General features: G+C 43.2%; 1 protein-coding gene across 1 annotated transcript in view; it reads left to right on the forward strand.

The window, feature by feature from the left end:
• LOC124555200 (prolyl 3-hydroxylase 1-like) overlaps positions 1-25,544 on the forward strand; it is a 460,841-nt gene that overhangs the window by 344,640 nt on the left and 90,657 nt on the right. Inside the window, exon 5 of the mRNA XM_047129045.1 lies at positions 6,241-6,377. Coding sequence (XP_046985001.1) covers positions 6,241-6,377 — 137 coding nt within the window. The remainder of the gene's footprint in view (positions 1-6,240; positions 6,378-25,544) is intronic.

Here is a 25,544-nt window from a genome sequence, read left to right on the forward strand (position 1 = left end):
GTTCTAACACGGTCCCTATAATGTGCTGGAATTACATATGGTCTAACACAAAATTTAGTATGCTCACGAACACGAAATTGGTATTGAAATCCCTTGATTGTTCCTGTTTTATGAGTAAAAACTGTGGAATGTGCTTGTAAAATCTCAAAAAGGTCCTGCCTATCAGTGTCATTACAATTCTCAATTGTTTGAATTTTATTCTGAATTAACTTATTAGTGTCAAATGCGCCGTCGATATCATCCTTGTCAGTACTTGCAGAGTGATTGTTAGTGTCTAGTTCCGTAGAAAAGTCCGAAATGTTGTCTAACAGAAGGTAAAGCCGATTAATTTCCTCGTCATGGTTTGAGAGCCAATCTTCAAATTTCAAAGCTATTGACTTACCTTCTTTCTCTAAACCTATTTCAGCATCGTGAAAGTTTAAGATTGCTTTGTATTCATTCAAAAAGTCTACTCCCAATATAATTTCCGTCGACAATAATGGAACACTGAGAAAGCTCATAGAGAAGCTGTGGCGTTGACAATAGAATTCTAAGTTGGTTTGTTGGCGTACATTTACACTTTTTCCAAAGATTGCACCTTGTAATTTAATCTCACGTAACGGAAGTGTGGGACAATCGTTCGATTTGTTGCATTTGCTAAAGGCTGTTTCACTAATTACTGAAATGGGACTGCCAGAGTCAAGTACTGCCGTAAATTTTACATCATTTACTGTAATTTGAATCACAGGATATGCAATATTGTTATGTTTTATGTCGTGTTCCTGGAGTAAGATGTCCCTAATGTCTTCCATTTTTACGTAATTACTAGCTACGGCAGCTGCGTCGTTAGTGTCATAAGAACGTTTTGTGGCTGCCAGCGGTGTGAGTCATTGCCTATTGTCTCTTTGTTGGCGAGCATCGTTATTGGGATTTGGAGACCTAACTTCTACAAATTCGCCTTGCCGAGAGGGCCCAGCCGTGTTAGAATCCCGCCAGTTCTGATGAAATTGACGTCTGTCGTTATGATTATATCGTCTGTCGTCATGTCGGTAGTTCCTGTAGTTTCTTTCTTGTCGGTCATGTGGTGGAGAATTTCTCCCTGAATCGTACCTGCGCACTGAACTGTTGCGTCTGAAGTTATTCTGTCTCCCTTGATAGTATTTATTTTGGTTCCCATATTGTCTGTTTATCTTATTGTCTCTGTGACAGTCATTACCACAGAGAGGTGATCTTTCCCTGTAGTTATTACTACTCTGCCAACGGTTGTAATACGGGTGGTGTCTGTTTCGGTCACGATTTGTGTTGTGAGAATAGCCTTGTCGCGTCCAGTTATTATTTCTTTCATCGCGGAATTGCGACTGATGTGATCTGTAATTGTTGTGCTCCTGCGTTCCGCGATTGTCAGTGTCACTTTCCAGTTCTTGTAACAGTCCCTGAAAAGCTTCAATGTCGTCTTTGCAACGTCCTGCCAAAATAATATGTCGTAAATGTTCAGGTAATTTGATTAAGCAAATGCGGATGAGTTCTGAGGGGCTGTATGGGTTTGACAGGTATTGATTCTTGTGCAACATGTCTTCAAAATATTTCACAAGACTGGAGAATTCAGATTGTTCGAAATGTTTCATCATTATGATACCATGTTTTACTCGGTCTTGTGTGGCTTGAGACCAATATGCTGAGAGGAAGGCATGGTAAAATTCTCCTTCACTGTGGCAATCATGAATGACCGATCGCATTCTTACAGCTGGTTCATTCTCTAAGTAGCCACACATAAATTCTAATCTGTGTTCCAATGACCAGTTGGGAGGAAAACAATAAGAGAATTGATGGAGCCATGCTTGTGGATGAATGTCGTTGCCAGAATTCTTAAATGTTTTGAATTTACGTGTAGTAATGAACAGCTTATAGTCAAAATCATCATGTCGGCGAGTCGCATATCGGTCATTGTTAGGTCGTGTCGGCCGTTCCATCTCAAAATTCGGTGCACATTGCCAATTTCTTTCATAACTTCCGAAATGCCCTGTGTTATTATTTTGCGGCTTTTCCGTATTTCTAAGTCCCTCTTCCCGTGTTGGAGCGCGAGTGTCCTCTGAAATACGTAATTCTTGTATTACCTGTGTCAGCTGATCTTGTACTTCCCGGATTTCTCTTTGGTGTTGTGTATTAATTTGATTCTGATTTTGTTTGAATTTCCTAATTTGTTCGTACTCTTCTGTGTCATTAAAGACTACCGGTCTTGCGTCAATCAGATTATCATCTACCTTCGTAGATAAGTTAGTGAACTGATCCAAAAGTTCGGCTACTTTCTCCGATAGTGTACTTATTTCCTCAGTGTGTTTTTCTGAACCAAGTTTCAGAGTATCTACTGTGTCCTTAAAGTTTTCCTGAGTTTTTGCAAGTTGCGTAACCGAATCGGTAGATGCAACTGAGTCAAATTTAGCTTGCAAGGTCTCATGATTTTCATGAACAATAATTTGCAGTTCTTTTATGGCTGCTTCGTGATTCTGTAATGCATTTTCATGCCGCGAAAAAATAGGTTGAAAATGCGCACAAATTTGAGTTTTTACGTCATTACAGACTTTTTGACATTTCGATTCACTGTTATGTAACTCAGTAGTTAAATCTTCACGCGTTTGTTCAAGAGTTTGTTCCAATGAGTCTAACTTTAAAGCTGTTGCTGTGTTTGTCTCTGGTGTTGTTCCATTGTGTCTAACTTTTGAGATTTTGTTCCACTGTGTCTAACTGTTGCTGTGTTTGTCTCTGGTGTTGTTCCATTGTGTCTAACTTTTCAAGCTTTTGTCCAATTTGTTGCATTAATTGTAATAACAATGCACTGGTGTCTGAAACATGTTCCTCAGTGCTTTTCGGCAGTGAAGTTGCAACGGCAACATTCACATTTTGAGAAGCGGAAAATGTGTCTTGACTCATTTGAGAAAACGGTGAGAACCCAAACCTGAGTCTGCAGTATTTGCAATATTGTGTTCTGTCATTCCCGATTCCTGAGGCGAGCTGTTGCCGACCAATCGATCGATAACGCTTCCCTGTTCACTACCTGTTTCACTGTCTACACCATTGTTTGCCGCCCGCTCCATTTCCCTATGCGCAATTACCAAATTACTACTTTGAACATTAGTTAATTCATTACTCTGCGGCGCTAACACACTGTCTTCGTCTTCACTGTCATTTCTCAGTTTACTTTGGAGCCTAGTATTACGTTTTTCACACGCCATAATTGTCACAATATTTCACACGATAACACAGAAAAGCACAATTTGAAGAGCAAAATAAAATAACATAGCAATGGAAATAATGTCTACTTAATTGCCAGCGCAGCTGCGAAATACTTGGTGCAAATCTACATACATGCCACAACTGTTTTACTGTACAACAATGAAAAACTACAACTACAAAGGAAATTCTCTCTATGATTACGCGCTATCAATAAACAATAGCTACACCAATTACACAAACTACAAGAAAAAAATCAGAAGATTCCAGTGAGGTATCCTCGGCTAAGGGTCGCCATATGAAACTTCCCACTTTGAACAATTTATACAGGACTGTGCTTAACCTGACACACAATATTTTTAGCGCAACGCAATCTGACTTTCAGAAATCCCTACAAAAGAATGGCCCTGACTAACATTAAACTATACCTTTCACAAATCACTTACCTCACAAAAATCTTCGCTGCTCAAGCTACTGCAATACAGCGAGCGCCACTACTGCCAGCTAAATAAAAGATTCAAACTATGGAAGGCACTAACTACTGATAGGGATAGTTAGCAAATGAAAGATATTAATAGAGAACAAACAATGTATTTACCTTGATATCATCATATATAAATATAGCAGTTCATGACAAATTTCAAAACTCCGCCATCTCTCTCCCAACATCCACCACTGCTGGCGGCTCACCTCCAACTGCGCAACGCTACGCGCTGTTCACATCCAGCTGCCGCTGCCCAACACTACAATGGCAGACAACAATGCAAACTAGACACAGACTGCACACAGCACAGCCAGTGATTTTCATATTGAGCGCTACGTAACGTTGCCAATAAGAAAACGTAAACAGCCTACTTGCATAGAGAAAACATAAACAGCCTACTTACAATATCCAAGAGGAAACCATTCGCAAGACTCAACAGCCCTTCGGGGACGATGCCATGAGCAACTCACGGATAAAACTGGCCACAAAAAATGGTTCAAATGGCTCTGAGTACTATGGGACTTAACTGCTGAGGTCATCAGTCCCCTAGAACTTAGAACTACTTAAACCTAACTAACCTAAGGACATCACACACATCCATGCCCGAGGCAGGATTCGAACCTACGACCGTAGCGGTCGCGCGGTTCCAGACTGTAGCGCCTGGAACCGCTCGGCCACACAGGCCGGCAAAAATGGCCACACATCAGTGGACAGCGAACCGCGTTCAGTCGAACCCACAACAATCCAACATGACACTGTCCACGTCTAGATATAGATCTACATCTACATCATCTACATCTACATCTACGTACATACTCTGCAGTGGTTAGCACACTGGACTCGCATTCGGGAGGACGACGGTTCAATCCCGTCTCCGGTCATCCTGATTTAGGTTTTCCGTGATTTCCCTAAATCGTTTCAGGCGAATGCCGAGATGGTTCCTTTGAAAGGGCACGGCCGATTTCCTTCCCAATCCTTCCCTAACCAGAGCTTGCGCTCCGTCTCTAATGACCTCGTTGTCGACGGGACGTTAAACACTAACCACCACCACCACGTACATACTCCGCACGCCACCGTATGGTGCATGTCTGAGGATATCCTGCACCACTACTAGTCATTGCCTTTCCTGTTCCACTCGCAAACAGAGCGAGGGCAACGTCCGTCCGTGTGCCTCCGCACGAGCCCTAATATCCCTATTCCTATATTCATGGATAATGGAATGTAGACGAATTAAATCGGGTGATGCTGAGTTAATTAGATTAGGAAATGAGACGATTAAAATAGTAAACGAGTTTTGCTATTTGGGGATCAAAATAACTGATGATGGTCGAAGCAGAGAGGATATAAAATGTAGACTCGCAATGGCAAGGAAAGCGTTTCTGAAGAAGAGAAATTTATTAACATCGAGTACAGATGCAAGTATCAGGAAGTCATTTCTGAAAGTATTTGTATGGAGTGTAGCCATGTATGAAAGTGAAACGTGGACGATAAATAGTTTAGACAAGAAGAGAATAGAAGCTTTCGAAATGTGGTGCTACAGAAGAATGCTGATGATTAGATGGGTAGATCACACAACTAATGAGGAGGTACTGAATAGAATTGGGGAAAAGAGACATTTGTGGCACAACTTGACTAGAAGAAAGGATCGCTTGGTAGGACGTATTCTGAGGCATCAAGGGATCACCAATTTAGTATTGGAGGGCAGCGTGGAGGGTAAAAATCGTAGAGGGAGACCAAGAGATGAAAACACTAAGCAGGTTCAGAAGGATGTAGGTTGCAGTAGGTACTGGGAGATGAACAACCTTGCACAGGATAGAATAGCACGGAGATCTGCTTCAAACCAGTATGTGGACTGATGACCACAATAACAACATATTCGTGGTTCTTACGCGAACATCGTATCACAATACAAGAACTTGATAATGAGACAGTGATAAGTACTGGACAGCAAAAATTGGCATCTGCATCATGATAATGCACCCGCCTATAATCTATTTGCTTCAATATGGCTGATTTTGTCCTCTATATTTATGGCTTCAAATGGCTCTGAGCACTATGGGACTTAACTTCTGAGGTCATCAGTCCCCTAGAACTTGGAACTATATAAACCTAACTTATCTAAGGACATCACACACATCCATGCCCGAGGCGGGTTTTGAACCTGCGACCGTAGCGGTCGCGCGGCTCCAGACTGTAGCACCTAGAACCGCTCGGTCTCTGCGGCCGGCACTCTATATTTATGCATGAGATTTTAAGTTTTATTAGAAATGTTGCAAAAATGTGTTTCGTTATAATTTTGTAAATTTGCTGCTTAACAAGAGCAGATTTCTCTGTTAACAACACAATACTCTGAACCACTTTAAGAACATAAATTTCACGTACAGTTAAAAATGAAAATATACAAACGTTAAAAGGAACGACACTTCTGTACAGAGTAAGAAGTTATGAGTTTCCCATGTATCAGTTCATAATTTCTCTAATTACGTATTTTATAGGTAGTTTTATCTCCTTTCTTAAGAGTGAATTTTAATGTTTGATCTTGTTTCTAGTTGGTGATATGAGGAAAGCATGCGAGGCAGTTGCTACCTATCTGCTCTTCAGTCCCGCAGACGAGACTATGTTGCAAAATAAGAAATATTATCTCAGTTTACCGAAAGTGGAAAAAGAATTTTTTAAACCACGGGAGGTAAGTTTTAAATAATATATCTATAGAATAATTTCCCACAAAAGAATTTAAATCTGTGCGATCCTGAAAAACTTTAAAATGTAGATTTTCAGGTTTCAAAAACTTTATTGTGATATATTTGCAATGCCGGTTGGGCGTAGGATGAATCATTTCACATACTGATGTACACTGTTAAGTCAAAACATTACGACCATAGCCTATTGGTGGTGTTGCGGGCACGTGACGCGTAACAGAAGTATATAAGCGGAGCAGACACGGACGAGGGATCACCCTAGCGACGATATGGGCTGCAAATGGGGAAATCCGTTGAGATATTCGACGTTGACAAAGGATAGATTATTATTGCGCACAGCGTGTGAACGAGTATCTCGAAAACGGCGAAGATGGTCGAATGTTCACGTGCTACTGCTGTGAGCATAAACGGAAAGGGTTAGGAAGACGGTGAAACTACCACTAAGCGCTAAATGGTTGGACATCCAAAACTCTGCACAGAACGTCGGCTTCGGAGACTTGTCTGCCCTGTAAAGTAGGACAGATGGTGATCTATGGTATCCCTGCCGAAAGAGAACAAGTGTTTCGGAACACACCGTTCATCGTACATTGTTGAACATGGAGCTTCGCAGCACAACACCCCAACCTGTTCACATACTGACCCGACAACATCGTCAATTACGATTGGAGTGGGTGGGGGATCATCGGGATTCGACCGTCGATCAGTGAAAACGTGTCTTCGGGTGAATTACATTTTTGCTACATTAGGTCGCTGGTCGTCTCCACAAACGCCGTCATCGAAGTGAACGTGCAGCCCGCCACGGACTCCGGCTAGTGGGAGCAGTATTATGCTATGGGAGACATTCTCCTGCACTTGCAGGGGACCTGTGGTAGTAATCGAAGACATGCTGACAGCTGCAAACCAGCTGCATCCATTCAAGCTTTATGTCTTCCCTGACAACGTTCAGCAGTATAATTGTCCATATATCAGAGCCAGAACCCTGCTACAGTGGTTTGAGGAATGCAGCAGACGACCAAATTCGTTTGCTGCTTTCTTATGGAACCTATGTGGGTCGCTACCGGGCGCCATCACCGCGTACGCAAATCAGTGGCCCGTTATTTACGCGAATTACATGACCTAATGGTACATACATTCACAAACCTACCCACAAACTGTCGGATCTCCGATACGCAGAATCAGTTATGTATTTCGTTCCAAAGCCAGACAAACACGCTGTTAAGGAGGTGGTCACAATGTTTTGACTCACCAGTGTAATTTACACTCATCATTTTCAGTCGGAAAATAAGTATTTATTATAAAACAATGAAAAATTTCAGACGCCAGAAATAATAGACTGATAGCCACATTGACAAACACAAAGAAATCGAGAGCTATAAAAGAACACAGCAACATATTTTCACTCCATACAGAGATTCGACAATTATGAGGACTGAGAATGGTTCAAATGGCTCTGAGCACTATGGGACTTAACTTCTGCGGTCATCAGTCCCCTAGAACTTAGAACTACTTAAACCTAACTAACCTAAGGACATCACACACATCCATGCCCAAGGCAAGATTCGAACCTGCGACCGTAGCGCTCGCGCGGTTCCAGACTGCAGCGCCTAGAACCGCTCGGCCACTCTGGCCGGCGACTGCGTGTATATTTCGCTATATAGTACTACGTGGGTATCGCACTCCGTCTTATAATGCTTCCCACAAGGTGACGGCGAAAATTTTGAAGTCCACCAGTAAAATCAACCTTTGCTAGGTGTCTGCACATTCAGATCTGCCCCTTTAGATCCACTTATCAATAAAAATCATTAAATATTTCAGATGATTTTAATTTTATTCTTCATGTCTATGACATTAGTGTCATTGTTAAAGCCATAGAATAATATAAATGACTTACCGTCAGCTAGCTGCTGGCAAGGAACAAATTTTCTCTTTATTCCGGATAAAACACAGTACAAACAGATTTTTAACAGATGCTATTAATTAAGAACCCACTGTAATTTAGTAGACAGAAAAATGCAGAATTTTAAATACAATTAACAGACACTGATTAAGCAGCTACGTTTAGCCAAAATTCACTGATCATATTTTAAGGAAAAGACCTATAAACAGCTACCATTAATTTTGAACCCATGGTCATTTAGCAGACAGCAAAATAGAGAATTAAAAAATAATTAGCGCTCACTGAATAAGCAGCTAGAGTTAGCCATAATTCACTCATCAGATTTTAAACAAATGACGTTTAACAACTTCTATTATTTTTGAGTGTTGGGTCCATAAACCCCAGCGGGAGAGGGAGTGAAGAGCGAGAGGTAAGGACATACACAGAAGTTGCTTAACTTGGCCAGGATGGCCACCATCCTTCCAATCCTTAAGCCTGCAAGAGACTGGGCCACCTTCACTAGCATCGAACTGGCCAAATAAACTCCAAGTCGCTGGTGTGTTTTCCAAAATATCATGCCCACTCACGGAAACCAGTTCGCAGGGCAGGCGATAACGGGCACTCAAAACCATGCTCAGCGCCTTCACAGAAGTCAATTCGTTCTCTCGTGTACCATCCAGAACTCCAAACCTCTCGCGCCCCCGGCCAACTCGCTCTCCACACCACAGATTCATTCCCCAAAACCTTCCAGCTTAGCTGCTTTTGTGCCCACTGACTGCTCCACCAGTTTTCCTTCAAAGTTATCCGGACAAAGATCGTCAACGAGGGGCGAAATTCATAGAAGGCTGAGCCCACATGGCTCATCCTCCGCCCCGCTGCAGTTTGGCACCAAGGCCAGAAGGTAAAGATGGGGCTAGCTACCCTCCTTAACCTGACTAAAATGTGATATTACAATGAAATCAGACCTTTAGCTGCTTACAGGCGTTGATAAATATCAACGACGACAGTTGAAAAATGCGTGCCCCGACAGAAAATAGTGCGAAAATAGTGCCCCTGCCCACCATACTCATAACTCGCGGCAGTCAATCTACCGATTCCCATAAGAGTTCGGGCAAATCTGTGAGCATCCGCACTGAAGAAGATCATTGGCCGGTAAGCCTTATCTGCAAGAAGCTGGTGTCTGTACAGATACCACTCGTGATCTTGCAGCTCTCGAAGAATGAAATTACAATGAAATAAGACCTTTAGCTGCTTACGGGCGTTGAAATGGAAATGCCGTGTGGCTAGGGCCTCCCGTCGGGTAGACCGTTTGCCTGGCGCAAGTCTTTCGGGTTGACGCCATTTCGACGACTTGCGTGTCGGTGGGGATGAAAGGATGATGATAAGGACAACACAACACCCAGTCCCTGAGCGGAGAAAATCTCCGACCCAGCCGGGAATCGAATCCAGGCCGTTAGGGATGACATTCCGTCGCGCTGACCACTCAGCTACCAGGGGCGGACCTGTATGCTCCCTGCAGTCGCACTATTCTCTGTGTCCTCGGTGGCTCAGTCGGATAGAGCGTCTGTAAGTAGGAGGTCCCAGATTCGAGTCCCGGACGGGGCACACATTTTTTAACTATTCCCTTTGATATCTATCAACGCCTGTAAGCAGCTAAAGGTCTGATTTCATTGTAATTTCATTCTTCAAGAGCTGCAAGATCACCAGTGGTAACTGTACAGATACCAGCTCCGTATTAATATATGACTAAAATGTGTCTCTAGAGATTTTCCTGTCAATTCATTATGGATCAAGATATTAACTGGACTCTGGGCTCAAACATTTTTCATGGGCCTGTAAAACGGTGTGCCAGATTATTAGAAAGGGTTGTTCAAAACTTGGCTCCGACGTTAAACCTACTCACAAACACACGGTCTCTGACTTTCCCCTTGTACTCGCGCCTCCCACAATTGTATCTACGCGTCTGACGCCTATGAGCGACCTATATATTGCGCCACGCTCTCTCCCAGTTATATTGGATGGTCTGGAAGGTGACTCACTCGACAATAGTCCAAAGATTCCTAATGGAAAATTTAATCGGATAGGCCAGGATTAATGAGGCCGGAGTGACTTTGATAATCTCTTGCTGAGCAGTATTAAAAACAAGATTTAACCACTCGACAGAAAGTTCCCAGCATTTCTGGAACCTAGAATGAAATATTATCGAAGCAGCCATGCCTCACACCACGATCGATACAAATCTCAAGAAGTCCATAGATGTAAATGCCGGAGCTTTATCACTTACCAGGGTGCTCAATGGTCCAAAGACAGCAAAGATTTTGGCAATATGTTGTGCAGATTGGCCACTAGTGACCCCATGGCTGGGAATTAACCAGCTATAAGGTGAAAACCCGACCACCACCAAAATATAACGGTCCGCTCCCACCCCCCCCCACACCCCACCCCTCCCACCCCCCTGTTGTGTGGACCCCCGATGCGATGAACTTTGAAACGAAACGCGGTAATGGCTTCAAATGGCTCTGAGCACTATGGGACTTAACATCTGAGGTCATAGTCCCCTAGAACTTAGAACTACTTAAACCTGACTACCCTAAGAACATCACACACATCCATGCACGAGGCAGGATTCGAACCTGCGACCATAGCGGTCGCGCGGTTCCAGTCTGTAGCGCCTAGAACCGCTCGGCCACCCCGCCCGGCAACGCTGTAATGCGGACTGCCTAACAAGCAATCCTACCCGTTTTTTCTGGGGCGGGCCGATACCCAACTCAACGCCTGATTATCAGTCTAGAGCACAAATTCCCCTATGCTCTAGGTAGAATTAAAATTACTCCAAGGCGAAGAGAACTGGTAAAGTATACCACTCATACACTGAATATTTTAATTCAGCGGGAGGTAAGCAGCGCGATGTGTAGGCGATGGCATGCCACTGTAGTTGGAGGAGTACCGCCACTACCCCAGAACTGGATGCACCGGTCTGGACTAAAACGGCTTGCCGAAATCCGGGATAACTAACAAAGGAGGGTTGCTAAAGGTGGCTTTAATTGCCTCAGAGGAAGTTTGATGACTCCCCCAAAGGAAGGGCTCACCTTTCTTGCGCAAGTTATTCAAGGCCGCCGCCAACTGGGTGAAATTAGGAACAAACTTCCGAAAGAAATTTGCCATTTCAATATAGCTGGCCACTCCCTTTTTGCTGTTAGTTACGGGTGGCGGGGGGTGGGGGTTGTGGAGAAGTCACGCAAGGAACGTGTCCGCTTCTGATCAGTGTTGACTCCTTGAGCCGAAACCAAGATATACAAGGGGGAGCCAAGGTAATTTTAGAAGGCTTGACAATAAGCCCGGCCTCCCTAGGATGTAATAAAATTTCTTTGAAGTGGTCCAAATGTTCCTCGAACGTGACACTGTAAACCACATCATCAAGATGGTTACTTGTATACACGGATTTGAGCTTAAGATCTCCCAAACCATGGCCCAAAAGACGAGACAACGGGCCTGTGCCCGTACAGAGTCCGAAGGGAACCCGATTAAACACGTAAAGGCTCCTATGAAATGGCTCAAATGGCTCTGAGCACTACGGGACTTAACAGCTGAGGTCATCAGTCCCCTAGAACTTAGAACTACTTAAATAACCTAAGGACATCACACACATCCATGCCCAAGGCAGGATTCGAACGTGCGACCGTAGCGGCCGCGCGGTTCCAGACTGAAGCGCCTAGAACCGCTCGGTCACACCGGCCGGCAAAGGCTCCAATCAATACAAAATGCAGTTACTGGTCTGGAATCTTCGGTCAGTGGTACTATATCTAATGGTAGGCTTGATTGAGGACCAGTGCAGAGAACCAACGGGCACCCGCGAACCTGGTGACGCAATTGTGAAGGTCTCGTGGAACTGATTCCAAGACGACTTTCTGGTTGAGTACTCTATAATCGACGACAGGCCGATAATAGCCACTCTGTGCTTTAAGAACAAGAAAAATTGGTGAAGCTTAGGGAGAAATCGAAGGTCTAATGACACCATCCCGGATCATGTTATTAATTAGCCTGCGTAAAATCTTGATCTTGGGTGGGGATAATATAAAAGGCGCCTGACCAACAAGAATATCGTCATCCAAGCGAATCTTACATCGGATCATACTAGTGACGCCTAATTTATTAGGGGCGACATCAGGAAATTGGGGTAACACCCTCAACAGTTGCCTAGCTTCGCCACGTTCCAAATAATGAGTCTCAAACTCAGACGACCCCGACTGCACATTACTAATCGGTTGAGAGCGGCGACACGAACACAGTGCTATCCTTTCATTAGGGCAAAATCTGAAATAAAAGGCGCGAGCTTGATGATCAAGAACCAGACCAGTACGCTCAATTAAATCACAGTCCAGTGTCAAGTTAAATGACAAATTCTTAGCAGCGGCGACGTTGGCAGGCCACGTAAAATTCGATATGCCTATCTTGCCCCGAAACTCTCTTAGCAGAAGTAACTCATGTCGATTAACCACACGATATATCGGAGATGGGGGGTGCAGGGGAGGTATTCTGCATAAATTCCCAAATTAAAGGTACCAATTATAATCTAGTAGTGAAACAGAACTCCCAGAATCCAAAAGAGAGCATCCATGCCTATTATTCAATTGGCACACACAATAGGCAGCATCAGATTTCGCACTGCTCTAATGTGAGAGCAGTTCTTAACAATGAGACGGGTACCTTTCCCGCCGCTGCCTTATGGCGTGAGATGTTCGGACGTGGGCCGTGCTTCACCGGACATGACAGCAAAAAAATGGTTCAAATGGCTCTGAGCACTATGGGACTTAACATCTGTGGTCATCAGTCCCCTAGAACTTAGAACTACTTAAACCTAACTAACTTAAGGACATGAAACACATCCATGCCCGAGGCAGGATTCGAACCTGCGACCGTAGCGGTCACGCGGTTCCAGACTGAAGCGCCTAGAACCACACGGCCACACCGGCCGGTGACATGACAGCACCAACTGTCTACTATCACCGCACCTGGCACAGATCTGGCGTTTAACCTTACCGAGCATAAAGCCCGCGGCCTCATGCTGGTTCCCCTGAGATGGAGTAACTAGGCGACCGCCCGCCTCCCGTTGCTCATTAACAAATCTTAACCCTTCCACCTCGGTAACCAAGGTATCTAATTCCACGAAGGTGGTAAGTTTTCTATAAAAAGCCACACGTAACCGGTCCTCAGGCTTCATGCCTTCTAATATGGTCTTAACCACACCTTCTACTACTTGCAACCCCAGAGCTAGCACAGCAGTCGGATCTCATCAGTGTACTTAGGCAAGATCTCGTGCTGGTATTGCATGCGCCAAAAATGCTTGTGTTCCAACTCATGCCTGATCCGGCGTGATAACTTCAGTTGAATAATGCGCTGTCTCAGATCACGAAGGGATCCTTCACTCTGCGTAATTTCAGAGAAAATTTGGCTTAAAACTCTGTGGGTTAACGGATAAGGAACTTGAAGAACGATGACATGTGAAATTCACAACTCATCAGCATGAAATTCAAACCGAACCGTTAACTACAACACAGATTCAACCTGCACAACCTGATCCATAGAAAGCTCGTTAATCCCTTGTAGTAGATTTGGTAACCTAGCGAAAGCATTAGAGAAGATCACATTTACTGGTCCCTCGGTTTCCTGTCCACTCTCCTGACGGCCAGGGTTATCACCTACACTGTCCCTCTAGATTACACTAGTTAGGTCATCTAACGCTACAAGACTCAAATCTATCTGTAGCTCCCTAAGTCGACTAATTAAGCTGTCAAAGGCAGCGCTTTCGTCGGGCTTCAGGGTTGCCTGCTTTAAGTCGCCAAGAAGATTCGCCCAGAGTGTCGTATGGGTTCGGATCCTAAACGCTTGTTTGAGCGTAGGCTGACTATTTCATAAAACGTTCACATTTTTCCGCAGTCCTGACAACACTGTCGAACCATCACTGAGCACATTTCTCTCGTGTGCCATCCAGATGTCCAAACTTATAGCGCCCCCAGCCGACTCGCTCCGCACACCACACACTCCCTCCCCAAAACCTTCCAGCGTCGAGGTTTTTGTCCTCACCGTTGGCGCCATCAGTGTACCTACGAAGTTACCCAGACGAAGATCGTCAACTAGGGGCGAAATCAATAGAAGGCTGAGCCCGCACGGCTCCCAGTGTTTACGTCTGTGTAGATCTCAACATCGACGACAGCAACAGATGTAGTCCCCACCCATAGCAGCTGCTCTCCAATAACTGTGATGATAGAGTCTGCTCAGACATTTTACGCCATAACCTCGGCTCTTGAACCATACGTACAGCTGACGACGTTTGCCTGAAATACAAGGCGTCCGCTCGATCGCTAGCAAAAATTTCATCTGTAAAAAAAAAAATATTCATAGACGTGAGGTTTCTCTCTATATGCTATAATGTGACGCAGCGAATCTGATAGGTTACTAAAGTATAACATGACGTGGTGGAATGGGTAGGTTACTAGAGAGTTTTTGCAAAAACAGACATAATGTCTTATGGGATAACAGCAATCTGTGATTTTATGTTACTTTAAATCCGTCTTGATTGCAAATTTTTTTTTTTTTATATTATTCATATGACGGTCATATGAATAATACAAAAATTTGCAATCAAGACGGATTTAAAGTAACATTACTAGAGAGTGGCGATATTTTGAAAACTCAGATAAAAAATCCATAAACGACTAAAATGTCATCTGGAAACAAGACATGTGAGCAGTATTCTGAATCGACTTCATTCAGTTGTAATTCATACATTATGTCTGCAAAGTAAACGACTGGAGGCTATGGGTTTCTTGTGCCAAAATATGCAGACGATATCCCTGATTAGTCCCAAGTTTCACAATGCAGTTGCGGCTGGCAAACAGTGTTTTGTACATTCCAGCTATAAATGGCAACCGGCGCCTGTCCATTGCAACTGTTTGTCGTCAAATTAGATAACACGGGGACATTTTTCGCACTGCTTCAAATTAGCACAATCTGGCATCCAGTACGCCGGTAACGTTCTTTTCGAAGTACACTACTGAGAAAATTTAGAGAACCGGCATTTGAAGCTGAATGCGGAACGATTCTACTGCCACCAAAATACAATGTGTGTAAGGACCACAAAGATAAGGTACGAGAAACTAGGGCGCATACGGATACATACAGGCAGTCATTTTTCCCTCGCTCTGTTTGCGAGTGAAACAGGAAAGAAAATGACTAGTAGTGGTAGAGGTACCCTCCGCCACGCACCCTACGGTGACTTGCGGGATATCTGTGTAGGTATAGATGTAGAATCTGCATCCTTTGCGTGCGCACCCAGAATACGTTCACCAACAGGAGAAACTGGAGATCAGTGGGACAAATTGAAAAAGCGACGCTTCTTATGTCCCATGTAATGGGGTTTACAACACGTACTATATCTAGAGAAGCCTCAGTCTGCACCGCAGATTCAACAGTAGTCATGGAGGCGGTACATTAAGGAATCAGAACATTTAAGTAAATGTATGTTGGTACGTATTTAAAAAAAAAAACACTTCTAAATCTGAAAGTACTAAAACTTCTAAAGCCACTAAAGGTGCTATTATGGCATAATGGTAAATAAAATAAAATTTGAAAAGCAAAATAAACACTAGTAACAGCTTTGGTGGATTTCAGATATCTTTTTTGCACGATGTTGTTGGTCCATTACGCGTGAGGCTGAGAAAGACTAGTGGTATTTGTTTCTTTTCGCCATATCGTCGTTTGAGACACGCGTTACGCTGCAAATTCTGACGAGTGTAGTAATTTCCCAGTAGTCAGGTAATTGAAACTGAGCTATTATTCCTTAGGAAATATATGACTGACACATGCTGTAATATGTTAGGCACACTAGAGGAGCAATGTCTAATTTTTCTCGGTTTCTCTTCGTGTTTACGATGTTAATAAATAACTTCGAAATGCTGCATTCATTTCTCTTAAACGCAAGAGAAAGAGAATTACACTATCTGATCAAAAGCACCCGGACATCTATTAGTGGACACTAACGTACATCTACATACTCTGCAAGCCACGGTATGGTGCATGGCAAAGGGTAACTTGTACCACCACGACTTATTTCCTTCCTGTTTCACTCACAAATAGAGCGTGGGAAAAACGACAGTCTGTAGGCCTCTGTTCAAGCCCTAATTTTGTTGATCTTCCTGTACTTACACGAAGTGTACGTTGTCAGCAGTAGAATCGATCTGCTGCCATCTTCAAATACCAATTCTCTACGTTTACTCAGCAGTGTTTCACGAAAAGAACGTGATTTTGCCTCAAGAGTGTGACGTTACCCAACGGCTACTATGCTGAGTAATAGTTTCTCTAACTAGTATTCCATGCGAGCAAACCAGTTGCGACTTTACGTGATGTTTCTCTCACCTTAGCTAATTCGGCTGTGCACGGCTCCGTTTAAAAAGAATAGCAGGATAATGCACGGTCGAGCAGCACACATCTTTCATGCCCAACAGCTAACTCGCTGCAAATAGTAGCCTGTAGCTGCGATCCTGCAGTCAAATAGTTTGTGCATTGGCTTGAAGTGCGAATTAATGAAATAAACAGAAACATTAAACAAAAGAAATTTATGTTCAATAATGTTTATTCGTGAAAATAAATCTCGGATAGACAGAAAGTGGTCCTAGGATAACCAGTTATATCACAGACAGATGAAACAAAGTTGCATAGAGAGCGTTATGAGAATGGTAGCAGAATCCTCGCGTTTAATAGTCATCCAAGGCGTGCGAAAACTCAGTCCATTTCGTGATCAAAATACACGAAAAGAATCGTCAGCTCAAAATAATTCAGAGTTCAGCGTGACAGTTTACCCATCAACACACCAGAGATTACGAGTAGGAACTCATATTCTGTCTACTCTCAATTCCGAAATGCAAGCGGAAAAGTTCAAGTCCTGCTCTGGAGCATATTCAGACCTCGCGAAAGTTAGTCCCTTCAACAGTTAACGTCTCGTAGCGGTCGTTCACCGCCCAGATTCTATCACTTACACGACCGAATATCGCACTTCACCACCGGCAGGTCTGCCTTCTTCGAGAACTCGTGTAAAAATGTAGAATCGCTTCCTCGAGCATACCACTTCACTCCAGCAGTGCTCACCACCGTGTAACTCACTATTTAAACAAAGAAATGTTACAGACATTCTATCACACACAGGGCGTGAACAATAAATACAAATAAAGATTTGTTTATAAATAAATAAGCTAGCATTATTGCGCTGGTATACTCACATTGAACGACAATAAAATTTCGTTAAATATTGTTTAAACAGTAATTCATGTCTGCTTGATAGAAGCGTCTTTTGACACTCTTTTCTATAACGGTGTCAGCTAATACATGCGACCGACCAGTTCTTAAATTACAACTCATTTTAATATCAATTGTAATCAACATTTAATAAAGTTGTTGGCAAAAATAGTAACATATTCCTTAAATAACAACACAATTATGACAAGATATGAGGTATTCATGCTGCATTCAGTTGCTGTGTTATTATGGAGGATACGATGTTCTGACAAACATTTGCATAAATAAAAGACGTAAACGTACTTAAATCAATAAGTGAAATAGGTACAAATACAAAGTTTTGAGGAATGATAGCTATAGTGCAATGCTATCTTCTATGATATCTCTTGTTGAAATTGCATAAAACATTTAAAAGCTGTTTGTTCTAAGGTTCTTTGTGAAAATATTTATCACTGTAAAATATTAACTTCTGAAGTTTTTAAGTTATTGAAGATACTACGGTTTCATCGGATTCGTCTTATTTTTCTTAGGTCTCAGATGTATTCAGATTTACTTTATTGTTTAACTGTGATTTATTGTAGAATTTCTGAGAGTTATAAGTAGCCATCATTCAGACAGTCTTACACTCTGCCATTGTTGGGGAATCATCTGTTCTGTGACTAATCTATTAACTGCCGTCCAAGTTCCCTATTCTAGGTCAACAGTCGAAGTGTTAAAGGCTTAACAACATCAAGCAGCATACTACTCATAATGAATTCGAACATTATAGGACTGTTTTTCCTACTCATCTGCTTTAACCTGAATTTTTCCACACTTAGAACAAGCTGTCATTGATCGCACCAACTTGAAATTTTGTCTAAGTCATCTTGTATCCTCCTACAATCACTCAAATAAATATCTAGGAGTAACGATGAAAAGTGATATGAAGTGGAACGAGCACATAAGGATGGTAATAGAGAATGCGATGGTCTTCTCCGGTTTATTAGGAGTATTTTAGCAAATTGTTGCCCGTCCATAAAGGAGACCGTATGTAGAACACTACTGTGACCCCTTCTTGAACACTGCTTGAGAGTTTGGGATACCCACCAGGTTGGATTCATGTAAGACATCGAAGCAGTTCAGAGAGATACTGTTGAATTTGTTATTGATAGTTTCGATCAACACGCAAGTGTTACAGAGATACATTGTGAACTCAAATAGGAATCTTTTGTAACGTTATGTGTGTACATCGTGAGTCAGTAACTATTTCCACCTAGAATAACTCCGAAAATATGATAGGAGCTGGAAAGTTTGTGGGACAAGAGTTGCATGGGACTACGGGGGTCATAATATGATGTCGGTTTTTGCTGCTATGTGGGGTCGCGTCAGAGATATGAAGGTCAACTTCGTTTTTTTTTTTTTAATTGGATGCAATACTTTGGTACTTATTTTATGATAGCGGCTATCGAGACAAATCCAATGATGTTTAACGGTTAGATTTTTGAAGGTCAAGGAAAATCAAAAAGGTCGCATGAATGTCCAGTTACAGAAGGTGTTCGAAGTGATGACCATTGGTATCAATGCAGTGTTGCAATCTTCTTATCGTCGATTGAGTGGTATTCCTTATCACTTAGGCACTTACCGAAGCACATGCTCTGATAATTCTTTCTCTCATATCTTCAGGTCTAGTTGGAACGTCTTTATAAACAATGTCTTTTACGAATCCCCAAAAGAAAAAAATCCAGAGGCGTCAAGTCTGGCGAACGAACCTGCCACGACACATCTCCTCCGCGTCCAATCCAACGATTTAGGAACTGTCTCTGCTACTCATTTCTAGACATCAGCGAAAAATGTGCCGGACACCCACCGTGTTGATACCACATTCTGTTCCTTGATCCTAAAGGTATTTCTCCCAATAACAGACCTAATGTTTCTTGCAGGAATGTGGTATACTTCCTACCATTAAGATTTCCTTCGATGAAATAGGGGCCTATAATTCTGTATTCCAGAATCCCACACCTTACATTCACCGACCACAGTTTTAGGTGTGCAACTTGCCGCAGCCAACATGAATTTTCAGTTGCCCAATAATGCATGTTATGCAAATTAACGTATCCATGGTTTGTGAATGTAGCCTTGTCAGTAAATAAAAGCAAATTAGTAAAGGTGTCATCCCTCTGAATCTGAAGTTGAGCCCATCGGCAGAATTCAATGCGACGCATACAATCCGTACCAGTTAATTCTTGGTGGAGACTGACATGGTAAGGATGATATTTATGGCGATGCAGTACACAAACAACACCTCTCTGGCTCAATCCAGATTCCCTTGCAATTTGACGCGAAATAACACAAGGATCTCGAACCATAGTGGCAGGAGTATCAATTTCCGTTTCCTCGTTAGTAACTTTTCTTTGCCGGATATATTTCCAATGCACTAAAGATCCTGATTTTCTCAATTTATCACACATGTATTTAAGAGTACGACGTGTAGGATGAGTACGTTGGATATCTTTCAGCGTGTAAGTCTCTAGCTCTCACTGAATTTCGTTGGCATTCTCCGTAAATGAGATGCATATCGACTTATTTTTTTAAGGAATACATCATTCACATTCGCTTGATTCGACAATACTAGTCTTACCGTTCCTATCAGTGCTGTATTGCGAAACCGTCGAATGGTGTTTATATGTATATAGCACGTTAGATGGATACCTCGTATTCGGCGAATATTTACTATTTTGACGATATACGAGAGAAAATTGTCAGAGCATGTGCTTCCATAAGTGCCGAGGTGATAAGGAACACCACTCTATCCATGATAAGAAGATTGCAGCACTGCATTGATACCAATGGTCATCACTTTGAACACCTTCTGTAAATGGAAGTTCATGCCACCTTTCTGATCTTCGTTGACCTTCAAAACCTTGCTGTTACACATCATTGGATTTGTCTGGATAGCCTCTATCAGAAAATAAGTACCAAAGTATAGCATCCCCTCTAAAAAAAACAAATTTGACCTTCATATCTCCGACGCGACCCCACCTAGCAACAAAAAACCAACGTCATATTGTGGCCCCCGTTGTCCCATGCAACACATGTCCCACCAACTTTTCAGCTGCTGTCATACTTTCGGAGTTATTCCAGGTGGTAACAGTTAGTGACTCACCCTGTATAGGCGAATTATCTGGTTTCCTAAAATTGGTACAACGTAAGGAAAATTTGTTTGTCCAGCTAAACGCAAATCGATGGTCCAAGGAAGTGCCGGGCCAGTCCAGCAAAGCAGTAGTATAGCCCTGCCAGGAACAAAGGCTACCAGCGTGACTGGAAATGGGTAAAACCTAGAGTAGGGAATTTGGGCGGTGATTGCTAACTTAGCCGAATAACAGATGATGCGCCAACAACGGCGGACTGTAAGACAGTCTGTAAGATAGCTACTTACAGCTCTTAGAAATTTTATAATAAATCACAGTTAAATAATAAAGCAAATCTGAATACATCTGCAATCTCGGAACAACGAGTCGCATAAAGTGAAAGAATAGTAGTTTCAATAACTTGAAAACTTCAGAAGTTAATGTTATACAGTGACTAATTATTTTCGCAATGAAGCTTGGAATTAACTACTTTGAAATGGTTTGTGCGATTTCAACAAACAATCTCTCAGATGATCGTACTGCACCATAGCGATTATTGCCGAAAGCAACATCATCCCGTACACCACAGCGTCATCGGCAAACAGCTGCAGATTGCTGCTCACCCTATCCGTCAGATCATTTATACAGGGTAGGGAAATAAAAGTGGCCCGGACGAGTGAGTACGATTGGACGTGAATGTACGCATGTAACCACACCCCGTGATGCACATACAGTGTGTAGACCCGCCACGTGATCCACAACAGTTCCGTGAACCACATTTACACAATCTTCATGCCTGACAGAGTGATATCACAGGTTAGTCTGGTCGCGGCCCCAGCTCGCCACCCAAGTCACCTGATCTGTCAGTGTGCGATTATTTTGTGTGGGGAGCCGCCAAGTATAAAGTGTATCACAACAACCCTCATAGTCTTCAAGAACTAAAACAGAACATTCGTATAAGATTACCGAAATTCCAGTCCAGCTATGATCCGCCTTCAGCAATTTGCTGACCGCAAGAGATGATTGGTCATCACTTTCAGCTGGTGCTATCGTTAGATTAGTACTGTATTTCTTTTCCTCTGCTGTGTTTCTTTATAACCAGTAATATGTTCTCTGGGCCACTATTATTTGCCTCACCCTGTATACAGGGTGAGTCACCTAACATTACCGCTGGATATATTTCGTAAACCACATCAAATACTGACGAATCGATTCCACAGACCGAACGTGAGGAGAGGGGCTAGTGTAATTGGTTAATACAAACCATAAAAAATGCACGGAAGTATGTTTTTCAACAGAAACCTACGTTTTTTTAAATGGAACCCCGTTAGTTTTGTTAGCACATCTGAACAAATACGTAATCAGTGCCGTTTCTTGCATTGTAAAATGTTAATTACATCCGGAGATATTGCAACTTAAAGTTGACGCTTGAGTACCACTCCTCCGCTGTTCGATCGTGTGTATCGGAGAGCACCGAATTACGTAGGGATCCAAAGCGAACGGTGATGAACCTTAGGTACAGAAGAGTCTGGAACAGCACATTACGTCCACATGCTAACACCTTTTTATTGGTCTTTTTCACTGATGCACATGTACATTACCATGAGGGGTGAGGTACACGTACACACGTGGTTTCCGTTTTCAATTACGGAGTGGAATAGAGTGTCTCCCGACATGTCAGGCCAATAGATGTTCAATGTGGTGGCCATCATTTGCTGCACACAATTGCAATCTCTGGCGTAATGAATGTCGTACACGCCGCAGTACATCTGGTGTAACGTCGCCGCAGGCTGCCCCAATACGTTGTTTCATATCCTCTGGGGTTGTAGGCACATCACGGTACACATTCTCCTTTAACGTACCCCACAGAAAGAAGTCCAGAGGTGTAAGATCAGGAGAACGGGCTGGCCAATTTATGCGTCCTCCACGTCCTATGAAACGCCCGTCGAACATCCTGTCAAGGGTCAGCCTAGTGTTAATTGCGGAATGTGCAGGTGCACCATCATGCTGATACCACATACGTCGATGCGTTTCCAGTGGGACATTTTCGAGCAACGTTGGCAGATCAATCTGTAGAAACGCGATGTATGTTGCAGCTGTTTGGGCCCATGCAATGAAGTGAGGACCAATGAGGTGGTCGCCAATGATTCCGCACCATACATTTACAGTCCACGGTCGCTGTCGCTCTACCTGTCTGAGCCAGCGAGGGTTGTCCACGGACCAGTAATGCATGTTCCGTTGATTCACTGCCCCGTAGTTTGTGAAACCCGCTTCATCGGTAAACAGGTAGAACAGCAACGCCTTCTCTGTTAATGCCCATTGACAGAATTGCACTCGATGATTAAAGTCATCACCATGTAATTGCTGATGTAGCGACACATGAAACGGGTGAGAGCGGTGACGATGCTGTATGCGCATGACACTACTTTGACTCAGTCCACCGGCTCTCGCAATGTCCCGTGTACTCATGTGTGGGTTCATGGCAACAGCAGCTAACGCACCAATTGCACCCGCTTCTCCTGTGACGGGACTGTTACGGACCCGTTTGCGTGCTACGACCATACCTGTTGCATACAGTTGGCGGTAGATGTTTTGCAATGTGCGGCACGTTGGATGCTCTCTGTCCGGGTACCGTTCTGCATACACCCTGCAGGCTTCATCTGCATATCGTCGACACTCGCCATAGATGAGTATCATATCCGCCTTTTCAGAGTTCGAATACACCATGGTCACAGTTCCTACAACACTACACTATCACAGACGTCTGGTAACACGGTGTACTACAGTTGGTCTGCGTGCGGAGACGAATGCAGAATAACATTAGCAGCAAGCGCTACATGCGGACACTGCGACAGCTAGACCAAACCACAACAGTGCACTACAGCCACACTCGTAAACACAGTCGTCATCGTAAACATGTCCCTGCAGATGCTGCTCGCCGACCGTGGCCCGTGTTTGTTACAACACGCAACTGAACGTCGGAGGTTTCAAGCGTCAACTTTAGGTTACAATATCTCCGGATGTAATTAACATTTTACAATGCAACAAACGGCACTGATTACGTATTTGCTTATATGTTCAGATGTGCTAACAAAACTAACGTGGTTCCATTTAAAAAAACGTAGGTTTGTGTTAAAAAACATACTTCAGCGCATTTTTGTATGGTTTGTGTTAAACAATTACAGTACCCCTCTCCTCACGTTCGGTCTGTGGAATCGGTTCGTCAGTATTTGATGTGGTTTAAGAAATATATCCAGCGGTAACGTCAGGTGACTCACCCTGTATATAGACAATAAGAGCGGTCTGATTACATTTCGCGGGGCACTCCTTAAGCCGTCGGCACACGGACCTTGCTGTCGGACGTTAACGTTGAGCGTGCCAAGTTCAACGTGCTGCTGAACGCTCAGGAACGATGCGACTTGTGCATACGGTACGTGGGCCCCAACGTGGTATACGCGATCGCAACGCACTCCAGCGGCAGTTGAGGGATGTTTCTAGTTCGTAAATAAAACTGTTTACTCAACGGGCGCGCGTAAAATTCTCACGCTAGCTCTATTAAAACGAATATTTGCTCCATTGTCCACGAAAAGGAAAGTACCATGTCCAATCAATAAGGACACAGGCTTACAAAAGTTCCATTACAAACAGTGCATTACAAATTTGGAATACTTCTCCGCATAAGATTAACATTATTTCATCATTCTGACATTTTAGTAAAACCCCGAGGTCAGTCTTACTTGATCACTGTTCCCACCCAGTAGCAGAATCTTTACAACATGTGAACTGCGAGGCGTAAAAGAAAAAGAAGCAAAATATCTTCGTACAAGTAGCGCAAGCTGTCCTGTAGATTAAGCCAATCGAACAAAGTCACCCCTCAAAAAAAGGAGAACTTATATTTACGTAACATAAAATATTATAGTATATATTTACATTAAAGTAATAATAAAGCATCAGAACCTAATAAAAACGGACCGAGCGAGGTGGCGCAGTGTTAGCACACTGGACTCGCATTCGGGAGGACGACGGTTCAATCCCGTCTCCGGCCCTCCTGATTTAGGTTTTCCGTGATTTCCCTAAATCGTTTCAGACAAATGCCGGGATGGTTCCTTTGAAAGGGCACGGCCGATTTCCTTCCCAATCCTTCCCTAACCCGAGCTTGCGCTCCGTCTCTAATGACCTCGTTGTCGACGGGACGTTAAACACTAACCACCACCACCACCTAATAAAAACGCGAATGTTAGGAAAAAAAATTTGGAAGTGCCGAGTCGCGAACCACCGCCCCTATCCAACCACTCTTAGCAGGACAGTGACGGTACTCATTGCGCTGAACCGACGTTATGCAGGTCACATGTAATCATATTATGTTACCCTTTGCTGGAAATCTTAATCGTAGATATGTTACTAATTGAAATTTAATTATAACAAATTGTACCAAGAACAATACGTTTTGGGTGGATCTTCAGTACGTCGCTGCCTTCAAATTGCCTACTCTCATAATACGCAAGTTACAATAATTCTTTTGCCACGAATATGATGTTTCTCATTATTTTATTGCAACGAATCACAGAGTTAACAACGGGTTTTCCAAGGATTCTCAATTTGCTGGTGCTCAGAAATGGCATATATACTTGTAGGTTTAAAATGAATGTCAATATGGCGCCTCACAACTCTGTACCGAAGGGGGACGGCGTGCGTGTGACGTAGGTGGCGTTGTGCCATCTCATTGGTCAACGCTCAGACCCACGCTCTTAATATCTGACATGCCAGATATTGCTCTGCAAGTTCGGAAAGACTCCGGAACGTGCTATTCCACGCTATGACGTCAGAAACTCGGCACGCTCAACGCTCAACGTTCGGATGCACGGACCGTGTGCCGACGG

This window comes from Schistocerca americana, chromosome X (assembly GCF_021461395.2).
Source record: "Schistocerca americana isolate TAMUIC-IGC-003095 chromosome X, iqSchAmer2.1, whole genome shotgun sequence".
NCBI classification, from domain to species: domain Eukaryota; kingdom Metazoa; phylum Arthropoda; class Insecta; order Orthoptera; family Acrididae; genus Schistocerca; species Schistocerca americana.